Below are 27,861 nucleotides of genomic sequence, written 5' to 3' on the forward strand. Positions count from 1 at the left end.
CTTGAGCTGACAACTTGCTCACCAGGAGCTTTTTGCATCTCTTAAGATCTGTCATTTGGAAAGAAAGACATTATGTATGACTTAAACCTGGGAACAAGCACAGTCGTCAAAATGTAGTGATCCAATTTTAAATTGTCAATAACCCTTGGATCCTGGCGAAAGAAAAATAAAGGCCTTGACATACAAGTCCAACATACTTAGCATAATCACTTTGTTTAATCTCTTCCTTCAGTTTCTAAAGCTGCTTTTCCAAAAGTGTAATTGGGGGATTTACCTGACTCAGGCTGGTAGATTCTAAACTGCCCACCAACTGCGAGGAACTGCACAGATATTAATTAAGGCACTGACCCTTGACTTACTGACTGTTAGTGTTAGACTTACACACTGTATCATGGCCTGAAACTTTTTTGAACAAACAACAAAAAAGTTTGATTATTTTTTATAAAAGCAACAACTGCCCAACAACTGTGAGGCACTGCACAGATATTAATTAAGGCAGTGGCCCTTGACCTACTGACCATTAGTTTTAGTCTTACACACTGTATCACGGTCTGAACTTTTTCGAATACACACACAACGAAAAAAGTTTTTTTTTTTTTTTTAATAAAAGCAACAACTGCCCCCCAACTGTGAGGCACTGCACATATATTAATTAATGCAGTGGCCCTTGACCTACTGACCATTAGTGTTAGGCTTACACACTGTATCACAGCCTCCTGGTGTGGCGAGCTGAAATGCATGAAAAGTTACCCGTTTGTGCGCCCAAATGGCACTTTTCACGATTGTGCCAAGCACTTTGGTCGGGTATAGTTGGTTTATGCGGCTAAACCTGACCTCTATGGGTGCAATCAGCATGATAATTTGCATCAATTGAACAGCGCCCCATGATCTCCCGTCACTTTAGATGGGAGATTGGGCCCATTAAAACAATTGAATAATGTCCAAAGTTACTATATTGCCAAGTCCCTCAAGTAGCTGTAATTAGCTGAGGGCCTGATTCACTACCGATCACAACTGCTATTACGCACGCAATCGGCTGATTGTTGCGTTCTGTGCATGCGTATGCAGCGCAGTGCACATGCATGAACTGGCCAATGCAATGGCAGTGACTACGCAGGTCCATCGCAGCGTGATTGACAGGAAGTGTCATTTGTGGGAGGTGAAGGGGGTGGTAAGCGGAACACAAGTGTGCCAGTGCGTTTGAATGCTGTTGCAGGGGCATGCATAAATCATACACTGCAATGCCATATGCAGCCTGAGTACTCACAGCGTGTGATGAAGTTAGCAATTCATGTGTAAGGTCAGAGCTTCTGCAAGTGCACGTGAGGCTGCAATGGTATTCGACAGTACTGATGGTTTCCCAATTCTTGCTAAACATTACGGATGTGTGTAAGGTAAAGTGGGCATCCTTATGTTATGCAGCGATGGCATAGCGATCGCATTAGATTAGCATACTATCACAATGAGACTGTGGGCCTCATTCAGAGGTGGTCGTAGGATGAAAACGGTCACTCAGAAACAGGGCGGCAGCTTGCATCCTGAACGACCGCCTCCATGTCGGTCGTTAGGATGTGGGTTAACACCCACAGCTCTAACGACCGCTAAGGGAGATGGTTGCGATGGTCAAGACCATCGCGACCATCGGCGCTTATGACGAGACCCTAGGGTAGGGTCTCGTCAACCTTAAGCCCCAGGGAGCTTCCTGCTCTGATCAAGCAGATGATGTCAGTGGGGCCGCCCCCAAACGGCAAGTGTTCCTACTGGAACGCCTCCGTTTGGCAAGGCATGCCCCCGGCCCGCCCAGCAAATGGAGCGAGCAGTCAATCAACATCGACAGCTCGCTCCGTCTGCTTCGACCCCGCTAACGACGGATCACCCATCGTTAGCAGGGGCTCGCTCATTCGCATGACGGAGCCGTCTCCATCGTGCGCATGCCCAGTGGACCAACATCGAGTCGGTTGCGAGCGCTCAGCGCTCGCGACCGACCCTGAATAAGGTGCTGTGTGTGTAATCACTATTGCAATGCAGTTGCGATCCGTAATGAATCAGGCCCTAAATTCAATGTTGATAAAGGAAAGCAACTACAAAGTATTTTGTTTTAAGGATCCAGCAAGCTGTTCTTATATAACAAAGGATTTTAGTGCTTGTGAACTGCAATTCCTCACCTTGTATTATCCACTAGTGGAAACAAACCAAGGCAATCCCTGGAAGTACACCACCTGTAAAGAAAGTGCTGGATTTCTGACAATATCATGCAATACATATATTTATGTCTTGGTAATTGGATTTAGTTAGAGATACATATCAAATGTACATTGTGATGTCATTCACTGATGTTATGGTTTTAACTTTTAATCTTATTGTGATAATTTAACATGCATCTTAGTTTAAAGTATTTTGTATTGTAGGATCTTATTTACTGTTTTAGGGAACTATTCGTAAGATACCTATGGTAAGAAAATAGATTCAGACCCGGACGCAAGATGCGGACACACGCTCCCAGCGTATGCAAATTCGGCTAAGTGACGTTAAGGCAGGCGATTACACGGCAAGGCCCACTGTGTCTTGGCGAGGGATCACTTTGTGTTTGCAGATGCCCACCAGCCTGTCTTTAGCCGCCCACTAGCGCACGTCATCTCCAGGAATTGTATGCAACCATCGGTACATCGGGTTCCATCGGAAGTGAACGCAGCGCTTGAGGTTGACTGTACCCTACCACAAGTACTGCAAGCACTGTATAATTCAACCAGGTGATGTGTACTATGATGCTGGCTATTAATTATGCATGCCTCTGAAACGGCGTTAAGATGCTCAGGCACGCCTGCATTCGCACCTCCACTCCCCCTTTTCCAGTCGCCTGCCCTTGTTACCACCCACAAATGGCTTGACCTGTCACTCATTCAGCTAGGCTTCCCAATCGCTCGGACTAGTTCGCGCACACGCACTGCGATGCATATGCATGTGCACTTTGCAAAACATCGCTCGCTCCAAACATTCGCTTGGTAGCGAACGTGTCTGAATCAGGCCCTTAGTTTTAAACAGGTAAATTGGTGTTAATAGTCCTTCTGGAATAGTATGGCGCTGTAGGATGAGATTTCAGTTACCAGCTATTTCCAGAAAAATAAAATAGATGGTCGTGATATTGTATATCATTTACTAGTTTTTCCTAATTGCTTGAAAAACATCTTTTCAATAAATTGAATCTCTTATTTGAACCAAAAGCGGTTATCATCTATGCCTGTCCCCTGCTTCTTACCTCTTTGATTCAGTAAGAAGAACCAAAAGACTCATTCAGTTCTGGTATGACTGGGAAACCCCATCCTGCACAATACCCTAATCAATACATTACCTGTCGGGGTGTCACACTTGGGTTGGTCAATTTAAAAAATATAAAATTATACATATAGCTTGAAATGCCAATCCATCATTTCATACCTACAGTACTGCATATTTATAAAGCCTCTGTAATTGAGATCTATGTTTTATGTCTTATGTCACTTGGGTTGGTCAATTTAGAGAAAAAATTAAATAATACACAAGAAAGCAGATATATAGGCGAGGCAGGTTAACAGGGAGGGTTGTGTTATGTGAGTCATAACAAGATGTTAAGGAGAGTACAGGAGAGTACACAAGTGAAATGAAAGATAGGCATAATTACACGTCTGCACATAATATTATGTTTTAATATTGAGGGCTCTATTCAGTAAACATAAAAATGCTTTTATATATATATATATATATATATACACACAGTCGAGTCACATTATTATGACCACCTCCTACATTTGATGTCAGGAGCGCGTAGCTCATGAAATACGTCATGGGTACAAGTGGCGATTTATCCGAGTTGCAAAAAGGCCAAGGTTGGCAATATTTCTGAAACAGCTCAGTTTGTGAACTGTTTGCATGCTGTTGTATCGTGACTGCCTTACCTTTAAAAGCCATTAGATGGCAGGTGAGCTTTAAACCAGGTAACATTTATTCAGTCTAAACTATGTGATAGCAGCTACCAGGTTTCCATCAGTGTGACGGATAGTGTAGGACCTGCAGAGAAGTGGGGTCCCTTGATGTGAGCTGCGGGCTTAAATGCATTGATCAATCCATGAACCAAATCCCCATTATTTATTTATTTATACATCATTGTGAGTGTTTAAACATGGTGAGTGCTGGGTTTTCTGATTTTATTTATTTAAGCAATGTGGTCACAGGCCACTTGCACCCCAGTCCTGGGAATGGCGAGTGCAGGTCTGCACCCCAAATCTGGGAGTGGCGAGTGCAGTGGATTTCTGACTTTATATATATATATATATATATATATGTATATACACACAGTCGAGTCACATTATTATGACCACCTCCTACATTTGATGTCAGCAGCGCGTAGCTCATGAAATACGTCATGGGTACAAGTGGCGATTTATCTGAGTTGCAAAAAGGCCAAGGTTGGCAGTATTTCTGAAACAGCTCAGTTTGTGAACTGTTTGCATGCTGTTGTATCGTGACTGGACAAATGGCACCATTGCAAATAACCATCGTGGAAACTGTGGAGCACCACGTGCCATTGATGTAAGAGGTGAACGTTGGCTACGAAGGTACGTGAGGGTCGACCAACAGGCTACAGTGGAGCAGCTTACCATCAAAATGAACCTGTGGGACCACCAGACGTGTGTCTAAAATGATAGTTCAGTGAACCCTGCTGTGTATGGGGCTCAGAAGCAAATGGATGGTCACTGCACCTATGCTAAAGAAGGTGCATCGTCGGAAAAGGCTTCAGTTTTCACGCCTGTATCGGAATTGAACCTCTGCTGATTGGCGAAGGGTTGCCTTCTCCAAAGAGTCACATTTTCTGCTTCATAGAACAGATGGACGTTGGCATGTCAGACGAGAAACATCAGTGAACAAAAACCCTGCAACCACTGCTAGAAGAACACAAGCTGGTGGTGGCAGTGTTATGGTCTGGGGAAAGTTTTCATGGCATTCTCTGGGCTCACTCCTCCATGTGGAAAGCACCCTCAACTGATTTGTTTATGAATCCATCCTTGCAGAGCACGTACATCCATACATGCTGATTGTCTTCCCTGAGGCGGATGGGATCTTCCAGCAAGACAATGCGACATGTCACATGGCAGAAATGTCTGACAGTGGTTGGACGAGCACAACCAAGACTTTACTTCCGTGGTCCTCTAAATCCCAACCCAATTGAGCATCTGTGGGACCACCTTGATCGTTGTGTTTGGTTCGGTCTATGGATACTGCACCATGTACACTCCAGCAGTTGTGGGATGCACTTCAGTCTGCATGGCTCAAGATACCTGTACCAACCTACCAGAACCTTATTGAGTCACTCCCAGCCCATCTAGCTGTTGTCCGTGCTGCACACGGCAGTTACTCTGGCTATTAGCTGGTGGTCATAATAACGTGACTCGACTGTGTGTATATATACTGCTCAGCTATGATATTATAACCATTGACAGGTGAAGTGAGTATCATTGATTATCTTACAATGGTACCTGTCAAGGTGTGGGAAATATTAGGCAGCAATTGATCACCCATTTTCTTGGCAATATTGGCAAGCATAAAGATCTGAGCATCCTTAACAAGAGTCAAATTGTGATGGCGAGATGACTGGGTCAGAGCATCTCCAAAACTGCAAGTGTTGTGGGGTGTTCCAGGTATGCAGTAGTTAGTACCTACCAAAAGTGGTCCAAGAAAGGACAACCGGTGATCTGGCAAAAAGGTCATGGGCACCCAAGGCTCCCTGATGCATGTAGGGAGCAAAAACTAGACCATCTGGTCCTACCCCACAGAAGAGCTACTGTGACACAAATTGCTGAGAATGTCTATGCTGTCTATAATAGAAAGGTATCAACACAGTGCGTGGTTATGGGGATGCATAGTCATGGACTGGTAAAAGTGCCTACAATGGGAACTGGACCATGGAGCAATGGAAGAAGGTGGCCTGGTCTGATGAATAATGCTTTCTTTTACATTATGTGGACGGCTAGGTGCATGTGCGTAGTTTACCTGGGGAAGAGATGGCACCAGGATGCCCTATCTTGCAGATGCAGTGTGATGCTCTGCAAAAAAATGTATAGGAATTGTTTGAGGAACATGACAAAGATTTCAAGGTGTTTGGCCTCCAAATTCCCTAGATCTCAATCCGATCGAACATCTGTGGGATGTGTTTGAAATACAAGTCCTCGCATATTATAGGACTTAAAACATCTACTACTAACAAGACTGGTGCCAGATGCCACAAGACACCTTCAGTGGTCCATGTCTGGATGGGTCAGAGCTGTTTTGGTGGCACAAGGGGGACTTACACAATATTAGGCAGGTGGTTTTAATGTTATGGCTGACCGGTGTTTGCGGACAGCAAAATGGATGTTGGAAAAAAACTGCAGGCATGGTTTATCTGATTACCCCCTCCATTGCATCTCATTGCCCTTGCATAACTTTCTGATTGCCCTCTCCATTGCCCCTGCTTACAGTAGTTATATTAATGCCCCTCCATGGCTGTCTCATCAAGCCCTCAATGCATAAAACCTTGATTGCCCCCTTCATAGTTGTCTCATCGAGTCCTCCCTGCATATATAACACACTAAGCACACACTGACCCTATCGCAATTCACTCTGTAACCCCCTTACTGCCCCCATCACAGCTCACACTTTCCCCCTCACTGCCCCCTAACAGCACTCACTGTCCACCTCACAGCACTCACTGACAGCACTCACTTTCCCATTCACTGTCCTCCACATAGCACTTCCCCCTTCACTATCCACCAGGCAGCACTCCCTCCTTCTTCAATGTTAACCTCACAGCACCCCCCAGCCCCTTTAATAACCACCTCTCAGCACCCCCTGTTATAGGTTCTATTGCAGCATGTGCAAGGAAATTTGGAATGCCTTCCCCCTTTAAACTATATGATATCTATAATTAATACTTTTATTATTATTATTATTATTATTATTATTAATAAAAAACAAACACATTGGCTTCCACAGGAAAAAAAATACACACATTGTCCCCCATAAGAAAAAAAAACATACACATTGGTCCCCGCTGGAAAAAAACCCACATTGCCCTGACAGCAAAAAATTAAAACACATTGGCCCCTAAAGGAAAAAATAAAATACATTGGCCTCCGCAGGAACCAAAACACATTGTCCTCCGGAGGAAACAAAACACATTGCTCCCCACAGGAAAAATATACACACATTGGCCCTCACAAGAAAAAATAAAACTCATTGGTGCCAACGGAAAAAAAAATACACATTGGCACCAACAGGAAAAAAAACACACTGGCTCCCACAGAAAAAAAACACATTTCCACCGACAAAAAGACATATTGGACCAACATGAAAAAATACAACACATTGGTACCCATTAATAAAAAACACACATTGCCCCCCACAGGAAAACATATTGGCCCACACAGAAAAAATACAAACACATTGCCACCACAAGCAAAAACAAACAAACATAGGGTCTGATTCAGAGCCGCTCGTAAGCGGCCGCTCGTTCATTCGGAGCGATGTTCGCACATCTGCGCATGCGTCTGAGTTTTAGTACGCATGCGCGAACCAGTCAGTGCTGTCACAAATCGTGTGCTCGCAATATAGCGAATGCCTGCTAATTTGAGTGACAGTGTGAGGCGTTTGTGGGTGGTAACAGGGGAAGGTGCTTGAAAACGGGGAGTGGAGATCCGAACGCAGGCGTGCCAAACGGTCAAAACGGGCGTTTTAAGGGTGTGCATAATTAACAAAGCAGCGTCATTGACAACGTCACTTGGTTGTATTTTAGCCTGAACTGCTCGCATGATTGCGGTAGGAAAATGCTACCACAAGAATAGCGAGCAGTTCAGACGCCGTTCGATGTACTCGATTAATCACATAAATAGCGTAGATGACGTATGGTGCGAGCGGCCAGGGGGTGTTTTTTTCAAAATAGCAACCGCATGTTTTGTTCGCTCGTTCAGACATAGAGGCGTCAACAGACCGCAAAGAGTGAGCACTTCATTTAAATATCCGGCCCCCTTTTCAGAACGTCCATCCGCAAATAGCATTCGGCTCTGAATCAGGCCCATAGTGCACAGCACAGGAAAAAAATAAGACACATTGGCCCCAACTAGAAAAAAACAGACACACATATTGGCCCCCACAGGAAAAAAAACACATTGGCCCTGAAAGGTAAAAAACAAACACATTGGCCCAACAAGAAAAAAACCCCAATAAAACACATTGGCCCTCACAGGAAAACACAAACAAATCCATTGCCCCGCAGAAGAAAAAATAAAACACATTAGCCTCCATGGAAAAAAACATACATTGGTCCCCACAAAAAAAATAAAAAAAGGAAAACACATTGGCCCTGATAGAAAAAAATACAAACACATTGGCCCCCACAGGAAAAAACACAAATACATTTGCCCTGATAGGAAAAAGAAAAAACACATTGACCCCCACAGGAAATAATAAAACACATTGGCCCCGCACACGAAAAAATAAAACACATAGGACCTGCCAAGAGGAAAATATACTGTAAAACACAGAAAAATAAAACACATTGGCCCCATGGGGAAAAAAACACAAACATTGACCCCCACAGAAAATTAAAAAAAACACTCACATTGACCATGACAATAAATAAATAAAAACAAATTGGCACCCACAGGAAAAACACATACATTTGACCCCACAGAAAAAAATATAACACAATGGCCCCTACAAAAAAAATAAAACAAAAATGAATGACCCCAGTCCCCCCCTCCCTTGCTATCAGCTGCGGGCAGCACAGGCACCAGCAGCAGCTACAGTCTCAGTGTCTGCGGGGACAGTTCTGGAGTTTGGCAGAGTGAGAGAGTCTGGGGGGACAGGTCTAGTGGGTGAAAGCTGTGGTGGGTGATATTTTGAGAGAGTCAGTGACATTTCCTGCACCGGAGGCCTGGTTTTGTGGGAAGGGGCAGGGCCTCATGGAAACAGGGCAAAGCATCTCGACAAACCCCATTCACATCACTATAGGGGGCGTGCCCAGCACTATCTGAGATACGGCATCTGTTCACCTTCTGCACACCTTCTGTGCTCTCCCCACTGTGGGACACTGTGGCCCATGGGTGGGACAGCGGGACAGTCCCAGAAAAATTTTACTTTCCCGCTGAATGCGGGACAGTTGGGAGGTATGATAACCTTTGCGCCGGGGTCGGTCACTATATTGTGATGTCAGGTCACTGGCAACAGCAGCTTCAGAGCATAGGAGAGGGGAGGAGCCAGGGCTGGTGACATCAGGCCCCTGGCAACAGCACGATCAGAGAGGAGGGTAGAAGCCAGGAGGGAAGATTATGGCCCGTGGTAGTGTACTGTAATGAGTCAGTCTGACTCATTACAGTTGAGAGAGATAAATGTATTTCCCCCTATGTAATCAAGCATATATAGTTATAAATAATACTGATCTCTGATAATTGCTTTAATATCTTATGAACTAATAACCTTTGCTGGGAATGTGTGTTTCCCCATGTTCCCCTTGGTCTAGGATCAGCTGAGTACATGTGTGGGTTATTTCCCCTGCTGTCTCGTCTAGAAATTTATATATGCTTAATGTGTGAAACTGCCTTAACACAATAGAGGAAGTGCACCAGACTCTGGAAATACCCTCGTATCTAGACTAGCATGTCTTACTTCTCCGAACCACATCCTGTTTTTGTAACAAATGAGATGCTGTGTGTTTTAAAGAAATTGCTATATTAACCCTAGTGCAATAAACGAGTGTCAGTCTCAATCTGTTAAACACAACCTGATTGTTTGATAATTGAGTCTCCAAAGTCGACTGGTAAGGGGGAAACACAGAACTGACAATCGAAGGGACTTGGTAGTGATATATCTCCTACATTTCATGGGGGGTCGAAGGAGGGATTGACATCAATCCAGGATTTCTGGGACCAGTGCCGCTGCTACAGAATAGATGACACCACGTCCGCCTGCTGTACACAACTACTGACAATCCCGGGTGAGTAATTCCAAAGTTATGATTTCAACTTAAATTACTCCATCAGTGTTTGTTTACTGCCTGTGAGACAGTCTATCTATATGTAGTAAGTATACCTGGTATATTTTGAACCCGATTGTCTGTTTCTGAATTATTTTAATGATACAGTAGAAATTAATGTTATATGAATGCCATGTAATAACTGTTTGTGTACTGTTACTCTCTGGTATAAGAAACATATTAATGAATACAACTGTCAATTGCAATCTGTAAGTTCTATTGTACATTCTGGTGTTTTACAAAACAAGGATATTTCTTTTGTGGTCAGTATTGGTTGTCATGTTGATAAAGGCATAATTGACAGATTTGTAGGACAAGGGTTTCCTGATTGTTTGCTTTAGTTTACCTATTAATTTTGTACCTCTGCAATTTGAAATACTGTGTTATAGTGATAGTAGAAAATTACCCCTGTCAGTACAGAGAATTATTGAACAAGGAAGTCCCAGTGTTTATTCTGAACGTATCAGTCAGTGGCAAAAGAAAACGAACAATATACATAGAAAGCTCCGAAAATAACAGATTTTAGACTAATTATTACAGTAATCTAAGCAGTGTGATACAGTTGAGTAGCCCACTACAGTATTGTCCCGTGACCTGATCCCTCACATGGATATGGGTGCACAAGTTAGTAGGACTAGGGAATTGAGTCCCCTAGAAATAATTTGTCAGAGAGAGGGCGCGAAAGCTCTCAAAGATATTTCTGTTATTTTCAAAAGAGCAGGATTTCCACCTGAAGGTACACTAGACCCTGACAAATGAAAACGGTTCAGAAATAATAATAAAGACTGGTTGACAAAAAAGAGTTATTTGGACACTGTCATAATATGGCAAACAGTTACACAAGAAATAGAGGATGAACATAGGAAAAGGTCAGATTTAAATGATGTTATAGATAACCCACCACCATATATACCAATTAGACTGACAGCTCCATCAACTGCAATACAAAATGAAGTACCCACATTAACATCCCAGAACCTGTATCCCACAATTGACTTAAATACCATTCAAGGGTGTGGTATAGAATCACAAGATAAAGTTAATTTAGATATAACTAGAGGAAGAGAATGTGCGGTTTGTCATTTTTGTGTCCCAGAGGGTTCAGAAAAATGTCCCACCTGTGATAACTGGGTATCACCTGATGCCCCACCATGTAATCAGGTAGTAATGTAACTAATACTTCCCTTACAAATAAACAAAAAATGTCATATGTACTAAAAAGACTGGCACCCCATAACATGAGTCCTTGTAGGAGTACAAGAGCGGGTCCAAACATCTCCAAATCCCAGGTTTAATGCAGAGCAAGTAGATGCTGCAAACGGTCCTGAATACATTGAACAAGAGGTATATAACCCATGGTTTCAATTAGGGATGTGCAGGCTCGGATAGGTTCGAGTTTGCACGTGGAGTTCGGATTTTTCCCTCCAAAAAAACGGAACTCAGAACGAGGCAAAACGTCATCTTGCATGGACGAACATCATCATTCCTGGTCTTTTGTCCAGGAATGATGATGTTCGTCCATGCAAGATGACGTTTTGCCTCGTTCTGAGTTCCGTTTTTTTGGAGGGAAAAATCCGAACTCCACGTGCAAACTCGAACCTATCCGAGCCTGCACATCCCTAGTTTCAATCTGATATGTTGAGAATTGTTAATGATTTTCCTGATATCAGACGACATCCACATACGTTTTATCAAAAAATGGAACAGGTTAAAACTATTTACAGACCATGTTGGGTAGATCTGGAACAAATTGTAAAAGCATCAGCAGGACATGGAGAATATGATAAAATGATTGCAATCATTATTCAGGGAGTTCAACAGGGCAGACCAGAAATAGTGGCAGCTCCCGCAGTAGAAGCAAGATATACCCAACATAGTGGAACTTGTTATTAAATAGAATACAATGGAGATGTGCAGAGATTCAACAAACTGCTCCAGATGCACCAGATTTAGTTAAAAAAACAGACACAGTACGGGCATATTATGATAAACTAATTACTAGACAGGAAGAAGAAGGTTATCCTGTTACAGAAGTAGCAGGAGCTAGGCTGTGTAAAACGAAGTTTTTGAATGGACTTAGAAATGACTTGAGAACTCAGTTATTTCAGATCAGACCGGAAGCCATGGTAATGGATATTGAAGGAACTTTACAAGTATTGGAAGGGATAGAGGACGTTGAACAGGATAAAAAAGACCGTAAAGCTACAAAAGCACAGGTAGTGACGGTGAATCTGGTTCAGAGTCAGCCACCGCGGCAGAGAACTACTGCAAAGCAACCAACTAAAGGTTATACACAGAGGAAGCAGTATGACTCCCAAGGTAATGATATGACAGGCAAGTGTTTCTTTTGTAAACTACCAGGACACCAAAAAAAGGATTGCAGAAAGCATCAGAAATATTTGTTATCACAGCGACAGATGTCTGAACATCCGTACACTGCAGGAATGCAGCACCCACAAGCATGAAGAAATACAGCTCCCGTGTCATCAGTGCCTGTCTTTGCTTCACTTCAGGATAACACCACACCCACAGGTACTGTCACTGTTACTTTACCCACAGGACAAGAACTCGACTGTGTGATCGATACAGGAGCTCAAAAATCAGTTTTTATGCATGATCAGATCTCCCCTCAACTTCTTACTATAGAGACAATACAAGGCACAGGTCTGGGAGGTCAAGCAATGCCTCTCAAAGAAAGTAAACAACTATGTCTGCTTATCAATGATGAACCTACTCCAGTTCCAGTGGCATTCCTTACCTCTACCACCTGTCCGGTGAACCTATTGGGAGCAGACATACTCGCACTTATGCAAGCCTCAATACAATACACACCAAAAGGAGTCAAGTACACCTGCAATATTCCAAATGAGGTGAGCAATAGTATTGAGGCAGCCATACAAGTTTATCTATTTCAGGAACATCCAGCAACTGACTCGCTGCCACAATGGATTTTAACTGTACCTAACAGACTGTGGTCAAAAGGAAAGACTGATATGGGACTTCTACAGGTGCAGCCAGTACAACTATCCCTCAAACCAGGTACTATACCAGTCTCTGTTAAACAGTACCCACTCACACCAGCACAAGAAAATGCTATTTCACAACAGCTGCAAACATACTTGGACATAGGGGTCATAATACAATGCAGGTCCCCTTTCAACACCCCTCTCTTCCCTGTAAAGAAGCGGGGTACAGGAAAACAAGGAGAAGTACAATACAGACTGGTTCATGATTTGAGAGAAATAAACAAGAGACTTGTAGTCAACACCCCAATAGTACCAAACCCACATACTCTCCTAAATCAGATACCACCCTCAGCAAGATGGTTCACCGTAGCAGACCTTGCAAATGCTTTTTTCTCGGTCCCTATTACAAAAGATTCCCAGCGTCTACTAGCATTTACACATAAAGGAAAACAGTATTGCTGGACATGCTTGCCACAAGGGGGCGCCACTTCACCAAGTGATTTTTCTGAAGCTATGTCCACAATACTTCAAGCATGGAGACCTTTATTTCCAGATGAAACTCAACTCATCCAGTATGTTGATGATTTACTGCTAGCTACCACATCTGAAAGCAAGTGCCAAGAAGAGACTGTATCCTTGTTAAAGTTCCTGGAGGAACAAAACTGCAGAGTTTCCAAAGAAAAACTACAACTAGCAAAACAGAAAGTGATCTTTCTAGGACATTGCATCTCACATGGCACAAGGCATCTAACAGAGGAAAGGAAGAAGCTGATATTACAAGCCAAGGTACCAAAGACTATAAAACAAGTCCGTTCTTTTTTGGGTCTCCTGAGATATTGCCGGGAATGGGTTCCCCTAGCCTCGGTATTCATGCAGACACTGTATGACAGCACCAAAAAGGAGGGCCCATATCCCACTCCCCAGCAGATGGAAGAAGCAGTGACGCAACTCAAAGTAGCTATCACCACTTCCCCGGCCCTAGGCTTACCTGATTACAGCAAACCCTTCACCCTCTACTGCCACGAAGAAAAAGGCCATGCACTAGGAGTGATCACCCAAAAACATGGACTGAAGCAACGACCAGTAGCCTACTACTCCAGCAAGCTAGACAACATTATCCAAGGGGCACCTACTTGCATCAGAGCGGTAGCAGCAGCAGCAGTCTTAAAAGACAAAAGCACAGACATCGTACTTGATCATCCGTTAACTATTCAAGTACCCCATGCAGTAACAGAAATACTTCAACAAGCCAGAACTAGACACCTTTCAGCAGCAAGGCTAACCAAATATGAAGTGGCATTACTCAGTGCAACTAACGTAACTATAAGAAGATGTACTACCCTCAACCCAGCCACTCTCCTTCCAAGTTTACTCGAGCAACAAGAAGATCCTGAATCACTAGATTCAAAAGGAGGGAGAAATATGGTCTATCCAGACTTACATGCATGCACCACAAGTGATGAGGAGCAGAATGATCAAGTAAGGGACGATAAAATATACAATTCAAAAAATTTTGACTGTCATGATTGTCTGGCCCTTATGGATCAAGAAACCTCACCTTTACCACATGTTACAGACACTGCTCTCCCAAATGCACACTACGAACTGTTTGTAGATGGCTCTAGATATTATGACAATGGGACACCTTACACAGGATATGCTGTAACCACACAAGATGACATAATAGAAGCAGGACCACTACCCTCACATCTATCAGCACAAGCAGCAGAAATAGTAGCTCTCACAAAGGCTCTAGAATATGCAGAAAAAGCTACAGCCAACATCTATACAGATTCAAGATATGCTTGGGGGGTTACACAGGATTACGGAAACATATGGAAAAGCAGAGACTTTAAAACAGTGACAGGCAAACAAATACAGCATGCAGAACTTATAAAACAACTTTTTCAAGCACTTGAACTACCCCATAAAGTAGCTATTATTAAAGATCAAGCACATACCAGAAATCAGACCAGCATAACCAAAGGGAATTGCACAGCAGACAGAGCAGCAAAACAAGCAGCTAAACAGCCTTACAAAGACATAACAGCATATGTCACACAAATTGAATGTATAACAACAATGCCAGATTTTCAAGAACTACAAAAACTCCAAGAACAAGCAGGACCAGAAGAAAAATCATCATGGGAAAGGAAAGGATCCTGCAAGGAGGAATTCACAGGACTATGGAAAGCAGGTAACCTATTATGCCTACCAAGGGCATTGTACCCACCCATGTGTCAAGTTACTCATGGTCTCACGCATATAGGAAAAGACCAAATTGGAAACCTGGTAAAGGAAAGGTGGATAGCTCCAGGATTCTTCCCAGCAGCTGCACGGTTTGTACAGGCCTGCTGGATCTGTGGGATCTCCAACCCAGGACAAAAGGTAAAGACTACCATGGGAGCCATTCCAAAAAGTAATTTTCCTTTCCAGAGACTGCAAATTGACTATATCCGGATGCCCAAAGTTGGGATTTATGAATATGCATTGGTCTGTTTAGACATCTTCACAAAATGGATTGAGGCCTCGCCAGTAGCCAAAGCCACTGCAAGGAACACAGCAAAAAAACTCCTCTCAGAAATCGTCTGTAGGTATGGAGTACCAGAGGTAATTGAATCAGATAGAGGCACACACTTCACAGGAGAAGTAATGACTCATATCATGGAAGATTTGGGGATTCAACAGACCTTTCATACACCCTACAGGCCACAGGCCAGTGCCCTAGTAGAGAAATTCAATGGAACTCTTAAACTTAAGAGATTAAAAGCAGCACAAGAGACAGGGAAAAATTGGTTAGAATGTTTACCAATAGCTCTGTTTAGTATAAGAACCACCCCATCTAAAGCCACAGGGCTGTCTCCATATGAAATTTTGTTTGGGACTATCCCTAAGATAGGATGTTATTATCCACAAGAAATGCAACATAAACATGCTGACTTAACTGCATATGTAAAAGCCTTAACTGAAAACTCACCTCTCTGCATTCTCTAGCTTTCGCCTCTCTCCCAGATTCTAAGGCAGATCTCAGTCCACATCAGCTGCAACCAGGTGACTGGGTCTATCTGAAAAGACATGTCAGGAAATCGCTGGAACCCAGATATGATGGGCCATACCAAGTGTTACTGACTACTCCAACATCGGTGAAAGTTAAAGGGAGAGAGACTTGGATTCATGCGTCACATTGCAAACTCGCTAAAGTTAAGTTTGATTTTTAAAAATATGATCATGTGGAAGGAATTAATGGGTCCTAATCCAGATAGAGGTGTGTGGGGATGCATTATGTGTATAAGCCTCTTTATAGTGCTCACCTATACATATTTCTTTGGAATAATGATAATAGAGGCTGAGGAACAAAAGAATTTTACTCAAACTAGTCATACCTTGACAAGAGGAAAAAGGGACATTGCAGTGTGGCCCAACTCAGTTATACAGTCCCATATGATGGTAGCTCAAGCATTGAATTTGACTGATTGTTGGATAAGCACACATGCCCCAGTTAGTGCTAGGTCCATGCATTGGGTAGCAGTACCACTGACTTTATCAGAGCTTAAGGAACTTAATTATAGTCTGGGCAGCTCATATAAAAAAACGATGGCAGAGACTCCTGTCTTATTTATGACAGCATATACCATCGGATATCCACAATTCTGCATAGAAGCACCTCCAGTGACAACGAAACGAATCTTTCCAGATGGGTTCATATTAACTCCTACTCAGGCACGAGTAGGACAGGTAAAATGTTCACAGGCCCAAGTAAATTTCACAACAAATTCCACTCATAACAAAGGATATTATCTAGGATGGTGTGACAAAGGACAACTGGCAGTACACCGAGAAATCAAAGTACAGATTAATCAAACCAATACAATTATACAGGAGTGGTTCAAAGCAAACGATTCATGTATATATAATCGAGACATACTAGGCCCATACTTCCAGAATAACCTGACACAGCAGAGATTCAAGTGTGCTTCAAGTGGCATACGGAGTGGTTCTGGGATATACATATATCCTAGAACAAGGGTTGTATTTTCTGTGTGGGAGACGTGCTTATAAGTGGATACCTTATGGGGCTTCAGGCATGTGCACTATTGGACGAGTCATTCCTGCAGTGCGAGTTCAGAAGGAATATACTGTAGAACAGGTGCAAGCTGCCCAACATACTCACCAACTAGCCCGCCGTAGTATAAAGAAAAGTAATACACATGCACATGACTTAATATTCATTCCATGGTATAAGAAAATGGGCTTAGCACTAGCAGGAGGTACAGTACAGAATGCACATAACATAAAAGCCCTAGCAAAACTGCTAGACAATGTAACCCAAATATATGATGAGACATTTAGATTGGTACTAGATGATGTAAAAATGATTAAGAGGGAAGCGCAGGCACATAGAATGGTATTGGATTACTTGACAGCAAAAGAAGGAGGAATGTGCATGGTAGTAGCAGAATCCTGTTGTAATTACCTCAATAGAACTGACTCTATAGAAGAAGCTATAGAGGAACATTTAGATAAAATACAGGAATTAAAGGAAGAATTCAGAAAAAAACACAATGACCCTGAATATGACATTTCCACAGATGGATGGTTTTCCTGGCTCAATCCAGCTAACTGGTTTAGTGGTATATAAGGATGGATTGTGGGAATTTTGATGTTCCTTCTGAAAATAGTGAGCCTAGGATTATTGATATATGTATGTCTTAAAGTGTTTTTCTGTTGTTTTTCAGTTTGTAAGAAACGTGTGACTAACGCATTGGACTCCTCCAAATACAAAGAACTGCAGAAGAGCTGGGCAAAGAAAAGTCGTGAACAACTTACGAGAATGGATATGTGTGATTCGCAACTTTAAGCCCCCCGCTCGGACAGTATGATTAGCATCATCTCAGTGGGGCCATAGCCATTAGCACCATTCTTCCTAAACTGTTTGCTTAACTGTATGATAGGTAGACAAATTGTACTGCCAGAAGCTCAACTGCTAGATCAGATTAATTATAAAAAGGAGGGAAATTGAGAGAGATAAATGTATTTCCCCCTATGTAATCAAGCATATATAATTATAAATAATACTGATCTCTGATAATTGCTTTAATATCTTATGAACTAATAACCTTTGCTGGGAATGTGTGTTTCCCCATGTTCCCCTTGGTCTAGGATCAGCTGAGTGCATGTGTGGGTTATTTCCCCTGCTGTCTCGTCTAGAAATTTATATATGCTTAATGTGTGAAACTGCCTTAATACAATAGAGGAAGTGCACCAGACTCTGGAAATACCCTCGTATCTAGACTAGCATGTCTTACTTCTCCGAACCACATCCTGTTTTTGTAACAAATGAGATGCTGTGTGTTTTAAAGAAATTGCTATATTAACCCTAGTGCAATAAACGAGTGTCAGTCTCAATCTGTTAAACACAACCTGATTGTTTGATTATTGAGTCTCCAAAGTCGACTGGTAAGGGGGAAACACAGAACTGACAATCGAAGGGACTTGGTAGTGATATATCTCCTACACAGTATTGCTATCAATACTGCTGCGTGCCCCCTTATTGCCACAGGCCCCAGGAGCAATGCACTGCCGGACATGACGCCTGACTCTGGGCCCCTCCGGGATCTTAGAATGTCAGGGCCCGGTATGACTATGACTCTAGTCTCCCCCTGTCGCCAGGCCTGGTGAGAATGTCTGCAAGGACAAATGTGGAAGATAACAGGCTGCAAGTCTGCGGGGACAGTTGTGGGTGACCGGGTGAGAGAGTCTGTGGGGACAGGTGTGGCAGATGAAAGGATGAGAGTGTTTACAGGGACAGGTATGTTGGGTGACAGATTGTGAGAGTCTACGGGGACAGGTGTGAGGGTGACAGATTAAGAGAGTCTATGTGGACAAGTGTGGCAGGTGAAAGGGTGAGAACCTGCAGGGGCAGATATGGTGGTTGACATATATGTAATGGCAGTAAGAAGGATGATGGCAGGCAGCAGCAGAGTGCTGGGGGAGCTGGCGGAGACATAGCAGGCACTCATGTCTCAGTTACAAGTCCGCAGTGCACATGTCGTTTGCAGAGCCAAGGCCAGTGCTACCTTTAGGCAGCTGCCTAGAGCACTTCCACTTCCAAGCAAAGGAAAGGATGTCTCTGAAAGACACATCCTTATGCTGCTTCATTATGGCGGTGGCTGTGGACCTTGTAAGCTACAGCCACTGACGCACTTCTCCCCTGCTCTGACACTATCCGAGTCCTCTGACATGCAGATGCAGGTGTTGAATTTAGAACAAGGCAGCAATGAGGAGTGATTGCACGGTGCACCACCCAGCTGTTTCCCTCTCCAGACTCCTCCCCTCCACTTCCCTCTCCTACCAGCTGGCCATTCATAGATGAAGCTCCGCCTCCCAGACAAGACGATGAGGAGCTGTTGAACTATCCAGTGTCTGGTAAGTGAAATTGTCAGCTCTTTACACTGCACTCCCTTTTACAGTACATTCAATTCAAAGCAATTGTACACACATATACACACACACACACACATGCTCTGTGCTAGCACATAAGTGACCAATGTTTGCAGATTCTAGCTGTTGGCTATATTTTCATGTAAAATAAAACACATTGGCCACCACAGGAAAAACACACAAATTGGCACCCACAGGAAACACACATACATTGGGCCCCACAGGAATAAATAAAACACATTGGCCCCTACAGAAAAAAAAGAAAACAAAAATGAATGACCCCAGTACCCCCTCCCTCGCCATCAGCTGCGGGCAGCACAGGCACCAGCAGCGGCTACAGCCTCAGTGTCTGCGGGGACAGTTCTGGAGTTTGGCAGAGTGAGAGAGTCTGCGGGGACAGGACTAGTGGGTGAAAGTTGTGGTGGGTGACAATTTGAGAGAGTCTGCGTGGACAGATGTGATGGGTAATAGGTTGAGAATCTGCGGAGACAAGTCTGGTGTTTAGCAGGGTGAGAGAGTCTGGGGACAGGTGTGGTGGGTGACAGGGTGAGATTCTGCAGGGACAGGTCTGGTAGGTGACAAGGTGAGAGAGTCTGTGGAGACAGGTGTGGTAGGTGACAGGGTGATATAGTCTGCGGGGACAGATGTGGTAAGTCACAGGGTGAAATAGTCTTCAGCGACAGGTGTGGTTGGTGACAGTTAGAGAGAGTCTATGGGGACAGGGTGAAAGAGTCTGTGGTGACAGGCAGGGCCAGCAACAGAAATCACGAGGCCGGTATACACATTTTTTTAGCCCCCCCCATCCCCGGGTGAAGCAGAAGGTGACAGGGAGAGGGCAGAGAGGTAGAGAAAAAGGGTGAGAAACAGAGAAACAGAGTGTGGTGACAGTGTAAGGGTGAGAGGTAGGGGGTAAGTGAGGGCCCTTTAGGAGGGGGGGAGGAGAGAGAGAGAGAGAGAGAGAGAGAGAGAGAGAGAGAGAGAGAGAGAGAGAAAAAGAGTCTGGGATGTACTAAAGGGAAAATGCAGTAAAAAAACAGTTTTCGGGGTTTTACTGCATTTTCCATATGTATCAACTGCTGGCTGCCATGGGTTCGATGCGGAGGGTACCCTGTAGAAGTCTATGGGTTTCTACCACATCGCACTACTATGAGGGATCCGATCCCTCCCAGCATGCCCCACGGCCGCTGCGTCAGTCTGCGCATGCACAGATGAACTCTCGGGTCTCGGGTCGAAGAGTGGGTCGCAAAAGACAGCTCTTATCGGAAGAGCTGTTCTTTGCTGTACTGATCGCATATGTTAGTACATATGCGATCAGTAGGGATGCGGTGACTGGCGGTAAGTAGCGCCAATGTTAGTACATCCCGGCCAGAGAGCGAAAGAGAGAAGAGAAAAAAAAAACACAACAGAAAACATGAGCAGAGTTACCTTTCACTCCTATGTACATTTCCCCTGGACAGCGCAGTGAGAGAGGCAAGCATAACCCATACCTTCTAACTTTTGTGGACCAAGAACAGGGACACTTCCCGTGTCGGAGGCCAAAAAGGTGGCGTGGCTTCATGGGAATGGACGAGGCCTCATGGAAATGGGGCAGAGACTCTCGACAACCCCCATTTACGTCACTATAGGGGGAATGACCCGCACTATCTGAGATGCTGGGCAGCCCCCGGGCTCTCCCTACACGCACGGCATCTGTTCACCTTCTGCACACCCGATGCTCTGCTAAGCAGAGCAGTGGTCTGTGCTCTCCCCAACTCCCCCCACACAGCGGGACACTGCGGCCCACGGGTGGGACAGCGGGACAGTCCCTGAAAAACGTGACTGTCCCGCTGAATGTGCTGTCGGAAATGGAAGGGCTGCAGCAAATATCGGAGGTATCAGCTGCGACCCTCCTTGTGACATTTAGGGGATCCTTACTATTTTGAGTACTCCCTGAAAACACCTGTTTGTGTGAGGGTGGCATTGATGGTGGCATTGGAAGGTGGAGGGTGGTAAGATGAATATTTGCCTAGGGCGAAAGCTTGCCTATGTACAGCTCTCTCATTGAGAGCGGAGTAACCTTATGCTGTTGCGAAAGACTTTTCCTTTCATGTCACCTAAATGGGATACAGTCAAAATGCAGACTGCCGGGAGGTCGTCTGTCTAAATCCCGATGTCGAAACACTGATGCAGGACTAAGGACAGGTGTTAAAATCCCAATGCCCATTTAAATCCCAATGCCGAAATCTAGATAGACGGCTTCCAAAGATAAGCCGAGCAGTGTTAGTGTTTATCTGCTGGGGGTTTAGGTTTAGGGACCCTGGTGGGACTTAGGGTTAGGCACCACCCCGGGAGGGTTAGGTTTAGGGTGCAGCAGAGCCGGCCCTAGGCAATGCCTAGGGGTGACTGGAATGCCTAGGGCCATTCCAGGGCTCTGCCTTGGTTCCCCCCCACACTGGTGCTGCATGCCCCTCCCCCTGCCGTGCTGCTGTTGTGATTGGAGTGCTGCTTGCCCCTCCCCCCTGCCCTGCTGCTGCCACAATCGGAGCTCAGCTCCGATCAGGCAGCGCGGTGGTCAGTTTAGCTGCCCAGATCAGAATGAGCTTCTGTCCAGAAGCTCATTCTGGCTACTGGAGGAAACAAGATGGCCGCAGGAGGGTATGCTGCGTATGCCCATCCGCGTCCACTCCTCCCATGGGCCTTTGCAGAGCAGAGCTGTGACTGACACGGTTCCGCCTCCGCCTTCATTTTAGTCACCCATTGCTTCCCTCGGACCCGGCGGCACTTCAGCAGCAGCACTAGCTGCGCCGCATTATTTAAATTAAGAAGTTGGCCACCAGCTAGGTTAGTGAGTCGGTCCATTAGCTATCTCTGGGTAGGAGTGGGACGGTGGAGCGGGCACCCACTGGGCACTAACTGGGGGCAATGAGAGGTGTTGGCCAGTGCTGCAGCTGGCTCTGAGGGCTTGTGACATCTGTGTATGTATATGTATACATATATGTATATATATATATATATATATATATATATATATATATATATATTAGGGATGAGCGGGTTCGGTTCCCTGAGAACCGAACCCACCCGAACTTCGGGGATCCGGGGCAATCCGAGCCCAAGCTCGGATCTCCCTTTCTGCCCCGGATCCCTCTCCCGAGGCAAAACCTCGAGATCTGCTGTCGGATCTCGAGGTTTTGCCTCGAGCGGCCATTTAAAAAAAAATGCTTTTGCCTTTAATGGGCAAAGTGCTGATTGGCTGACAGAGCCGTCTGTCACGGCTCTCAGCCAATCAGCATTATGGTGCTCATTTGCATGTAGCACAGACTCGTGAGATCTGTGCTACATGCATCTGTGTGATTGACAGTGACACAGAGCACAGATGGGTCAGTGAGACCCGGCTGTGCTGCTGTGGTAAAAAAAAAAAAAAAAAACCTGTGTAAAAAAAGAAAAAATGTCGTGCCCCCCCAAAAAAAGAGCAACCAGCCCCGGGCATTAGTGACCCAGTGCTGGGTGTGCTTAAATACAGGGGACAAACGACGTAGGGTTCCCCTGTACTTAAGCACAACCAGCAGCGTGCTAGTCAGAACCAGCGCTGGTTGATAAAATACGAGGGACAAACGACGTAGGGGTCCCCCGTATTCTGCGCAACCAGCTCTGGGCTCTGATCCGGTCCTGGTTCTGGAAATACAGGGGAAAAAAATTAGTAGGGTTCCCCTGTATGTTCCAGAACCAGCACTGGACTTTTTCTAGTGGGGGGCTGATGCCACAGCCAGGGGAGCCCTTTCACCGGGCCCCCCAGCCGCAGCATCAGCCCTGTCCGCTAGTCAGCCCAGGCCGGGGATCCCTAGAGAGCTGGGGACCCCCCCAACAAAGGGGTCACCCTCTCCAGGGCACCCCAGGCCCAGGCTGATAGCCGGGCTATCCCCGCCACCCCTGGTGGCGGTGGGTGGCGGGTTGATTGTGTGGTGTGGTGTAAATAAAGAATATCAAACATTGTCTTTACAAGTAGAACTGCAAGTCCCAGAAAGCCTGCCCCGCATGCTGGTACTTGGAGAACCACAAGTACCAGCATGCAGGGCATTAAGGGCCCACTAGTACCTGTAGTTCACTTGTAAAAAAATGTTTAAAAAAAACACAGGACACACACACCGTGACAGTATAAGTTTATTAAACATACATACACACACACACACACATGTACACATACTCACCTATGTATTCTGTAGCATCGGTCCACTTGTCCGGTAAAGTATCCATAGGGGACCTGTGAAAAAAACATTCTCACCATCTCCTATGCGAGGTTCTGTCCTCTTCGTTCCAAAGTAGGCATCCCCAGACTTGGCAAAAAAAAAAAACGAAAACGCGATCCACGAACTTAGTACCGTTCTATAGAACGGTACTTCCCGAATGAGAGCTTAGCGGTGGGGTATCACCATGGAAACCCCGCTGCTAAGCGTTCATTGGCTGAGAGAGGTCATCTCCCATCTCTCAGCCAATGAATGGCTCCCTCCATTGTAGTCAATGGTGGGAGCTGCAAGGTTATTAAAGTTTACCCTGCGGTACCCTGCGGGGTTTCCATGGTGATACCCCGCCGCTAAGCTCTCATTCGGGAAGTACCGTTCTATATATATATTTTGCCAAGTCCGGGGATGCCTACTTTGGAACGAAGAGGACAGAACCTCGCATAGGAGAGAGTATGTTTTTTTTCACAGGTCCCCTATGGATACTTTACCGGACAAGTGGACCGATGCTATAGGTTACATAGGTGAGTATGTGTACATGTGTGTGTTTGTGTATGTATGTTTAATAAACTTATACTGTCACGGTGTGTGTGTCCTGTGTTTTTTTTAAACATTTTTTTACAGGTGAACTACAAGTACTAGTGGGCCCTTAATGCCCTGCATGCTGGTACTTGTGGTTCTCCAAGTACCAGCATGCAGGGCAGGCTAGCTGGGACTTGCAGTTCTACTTGTAAAGACAATGTTTGATATTCTTTATTTACACCACACCACACAATCAACCCGCCACCCACCGCCACCAGGGGTGGCGGGGATAGCCCGGCTATCAGCCTGGGCCTGTGGTGCCCTGGAGAGGGTGACCCCTTTATTGGGGGGGTCCCCAGCTCTCCAGGGATCCCCGGCCTGGGCTGACTAGCGGTCAGGGCTGATGCTGCGGCTGGGGGGCCCGGTGAAAGGGCTCCCCTGGCTGTGGCATCAGCCCCCCGCTAGAAAAAGTCCAGTGCTGGTTCTGGAACATACAGGGGAACCCTACTAATTTTTTTCCCCTGTATTTCCAGAACCAGGTCCGGATCAGAGCCCAGAGCTGGTTGCGCAGAATACGGGGGACCCCTACGTCGTTTGTCCCCCGTATTTTGGCAACCAGCGCTGGTTCTGACTAGCCCGGTGCTGGTTGTGCTTAAGTACAGGGGACCCCTACGTCATTTGTCCCCTGTATTTAAGCACACCCAGCACTGGGTCACTAATGCCCGGGGCTGGTTGCTCTTTTTTGGGGGGGTGCACGCCATTTTTTTCTTTTTTTACACAGGTTTTTTTTTTTACCACAGCAGCACAGACGGGTCTCACGGACCTGTCATTGCTCTGTGCCAATCACACAGATGCATGTAGCACGGATCTCCCGGGTTCGTGCTACATGCAAATGGGCACCATAACGCTGATTGGCTTCCTGTCTGCCACTGCAGTGCCACTCCTAGATGGGCCACGTGTTTGTGCCACCCACTTGTGTCGCTTAGCATAGTCATCCAGCTACCTCGGTGCAACCTTTTGGCCTAAAAACAATATTGTGAGGTGTGAGGTGTTCAGAATAGAGTGGAAATGAGTGGAAATTAATGTTTTTGGGGTTATTAATAGCGTAGGAACAAAAAAAGGCCCATTTTATGTGATTTTAGCGGTTTTTTTTATTTTTTAAGAAAAAATCCAGATCCAAAACACAAAACCCTGAACCCAAAACACGGAAGGGTGGTTTTGGCAAAATCAATTAAGATCCAAAACACGAAGAAAGATCCAGATCCAAAACCAAAACACAAAACACGAAAAGTGGCCGGTGCACACCCCTATTATATATATATGTATACGATGTAGCAAAGTGCGGCACTACAGGCATAAATAAGCACACAACTCACGGCTGATATAGTCAATGTTTCAGTTCTTGGCAGAACTTTTATCAAGATGATATATATATATATTATATATATGTATACATATATGTATATATATATATATATATGTGTATATATAGGAATCAGTATGGTTCAAATCCCTACAGCAGCTGCCCGACATAGGAGGAAATCCCAATAGTCCCTAAGGTAAGTACTAACTAACCTAATTACCCCCCTAACCCTTACCCTCCCTTAGGGGTGCCTAACCCTAACCTCCCCCCCAAGTGCCTGGCCTAGCCCTAACCCCCCTCCAAGTGCCTAAACCTAACCCCCCCTTCCCCGCTGCCTAAACCTAAGTCCCCCGTGGGGGTGCCTAACCCTAACCTCCCCCAGGGGTGCCTAACCGTAACCTTCCCTCCCCCTTGACTAACCCTAAACCCTAAACCTCCTGGGGGGGTGCCTAACCCTAAGTCTCCCCTGGGAGCCCTAAACCTGACCCTAGCACCCCCCATGGCTGTCCGTACCCGGCGCCCAGCTTACCTTCGATCGGTAAACCAGGTGTCGGACTCCCGACGAAGGTCTGATGACAGGCGTCAGGATTTCAATGCCTGTCATTAGTGCCTTGCCAGGATTAAACAGTCGGGAAGCCGGCGGTTGGGATTACGTCTGTCGGCTTCCCGACTTTCTTCCCTCTATATATATATATATATATATATATATATATATATATGTGTGTGTGTGTACATATATATATATATACATATGTTGTGATAACTTGGGCTAATTAGCTCGGTAGATTGGGGTCAGTGGTGCAGTGATTAAGTGCAGAATTAGAGTCCACACATGGCATTCCAGTAAAATAAAGATAATGGTGCTTTACTTCAGCATGGTAATCAGGAAACAAAAATAGAAAATAACAAACAACCTAGCCCTCTCTTAGGGCACTAGCTCACTTCTTGAACCATCTCTATAAGGGTGCAGCTAATCTGCCAACAAAGTCTCTGCCTGCTTCTCTGCAGGTCTGTCGCCGGCTCCAGCCTGGCTTGGCTGCCACAGCTATACAAACACAGTCAGTCTTTGTACCTTCCCTGTATCCTCCAAGTATATAGTAGGCACTGGCTTCCCCAGCCTGCAGCTTCACTGCTTTATTGTCACAAAGTCTGAGAGTTTTGTGGTCCCCCCTTGGCTCCTGCAAGGCCTTCTGGCCCCCAATGGCTCGCTTAGCTTCATTGGGCTCTCTGGCTGCCACAGTCCCACATAGACTGTTTCCAACAGCAGCCTGACTGGTCTGCCTTCTTATCAGGCAACACCTGAGCTCTCTCCACAAGGCAGCAATTAGGCATCTTCCCACAATGATTTTCTACTCTGTGTGGGCCGATCTGTCCTGCCCCACACAGAATCTGCTGCTTCCCAGCGCCATCTCTCGTGATATTGCCACAATATATATATATATATATATATATATATATACATACACACAGATATATATATGTACATATATATATATATGTGTGTATGTGTATATGTATATATATATATATATATATATATATATATGGGTGTATGTATATATACATATATATATGTATGTGTGTATATATATATATATATATATAAATATATACATTCAGCCCAGCACTCTGGATAAATAAACTGGTAATCTCAAGGGTGCCCTCCTAGGATAATAAACAAATTCCTATACCGAGCAGAACGGTATGCAGTCGGGAAGCCGGCGGACCTAATCCCGACAGACGGCTTCCCGAACTGCTTAATCCTGGCGAGGGTTAAATGATGGTCGTCTAAATCTAGATGCCTGTCGTTTTAAAGACTCTGATAGCCGCGGGGGGGAGGGTTAGGTTTAGGGTTCCCGGGGGGGGGATTTAGGGTTAGGCACCCCCTAGGAGGTTAGGGTTAGGCTAGGGGAAGGGGGAATTAGGGATAGGCACCCCGGGTGGGACTTCGGGTTAGGCACCCTCCCGGGGACTTAGGTTTAGGCAGCTTGAAATGGGGGGTTAGGTTTAGGCACTTAGAAGGGGTATTAGGGTTAGGCACTGGGGGGAAGGTTAGGGTTAGAGACCCCTAAGTGAGGGTTTGGGGGTAGAATGCTTACCTTGGACGATCGGGATTTACTCCTCTGCCGAGATGCCGCTGTTGGGATTCCAACCACTGGGCATGGGTCCGGCGGTGAATCATACCGATTCCAGCAGAACAGCCCCTCAGGAAATAAACTGGCGGCACTCCTCAGTAGTTGTAACAAAGTGATATATTGTCACATATCACATAGGTTATGTTGATGTTTCAAGATCCATTTTTTTTTTCCT

General features: G+C 45.1%; 2 protein-coding genes and 1 long non-coding RNA gene across 3 annotated transcripts in view; 2 read left to right on the forward strand and 1 right to left on the reverse strand.

Annotated features, from left to right (window-relative positions):
- LOC148525251 (4-galactosyl-N-acetylglucosaminide 3-alpha-L-fucosyltransferase FUT6-like) overlaps positions 1–27,861 on the reverse strand; it is a 98,106-nt gene that overhangs the window by 59,330 nt on the left and 10,915 nt on the right. The gene's annotated exons all lie outside the window — the stretch shown is intronic.
- LOC148525252 (uncharacterized) lies at positions 9,623–18,428 on the forward strand. The gene is made up of 2 exons (XR_015878296.1): positions 9,623–10,003; positions 17,745–18,428. It is a non-coding gene; the product is annotated as an uncharacterized LOC148525252 (long non-coding RNA).
- Positions 13,462–18,428, forward strand: LOC148525253 (uncharacterized). The gene is made up of 2 exons (XM_088471057.1): positions 13,462–15,618; positions 16,003–18,428. The coding sequence occupies exons 1-2, from the start codon at positions 13,522–13,524 to the stop codon at positions 16,075–16,077; spliced, it is 2,172 nt and encodes a 723-aa protein (XP_088327183.1). The 5' UTR covers positions 13,462–13,521; the 3' UTR covers positions 16,078–18,428.

This window comes from Taudactylus pleione, unplaced genomic scaffold (assembly GCF_031769625.1).
Source record: "Taudactylus pleione unplaced genomic scaffold, aTauple2 ptg000109l, whole genome shotgun sequence".
In the NCBI taxonomy this organism is placed as follows: Eukaryota; Metazoa; Chordata; class Amphibia; order Anura; family Myobatrachidae; genus Taudactylus; species Taudactylus pleione.

Coding starts and splice junctions, on each gene's coding strand:
- LOC148525253 (XM_088471057.1), top strand. CDS start 13,522: ATGTCCACAATACTTCAAGCATGGAGACCTTTATTTCCAGATGAAACT. Junction 15,619..16,002: donor GTAGGTATGGAGTACCAGAG/GTAATTGAATCA, acceptor TGCATTCTCTAG/CTTTCGCCTCTCTCCCAGAT.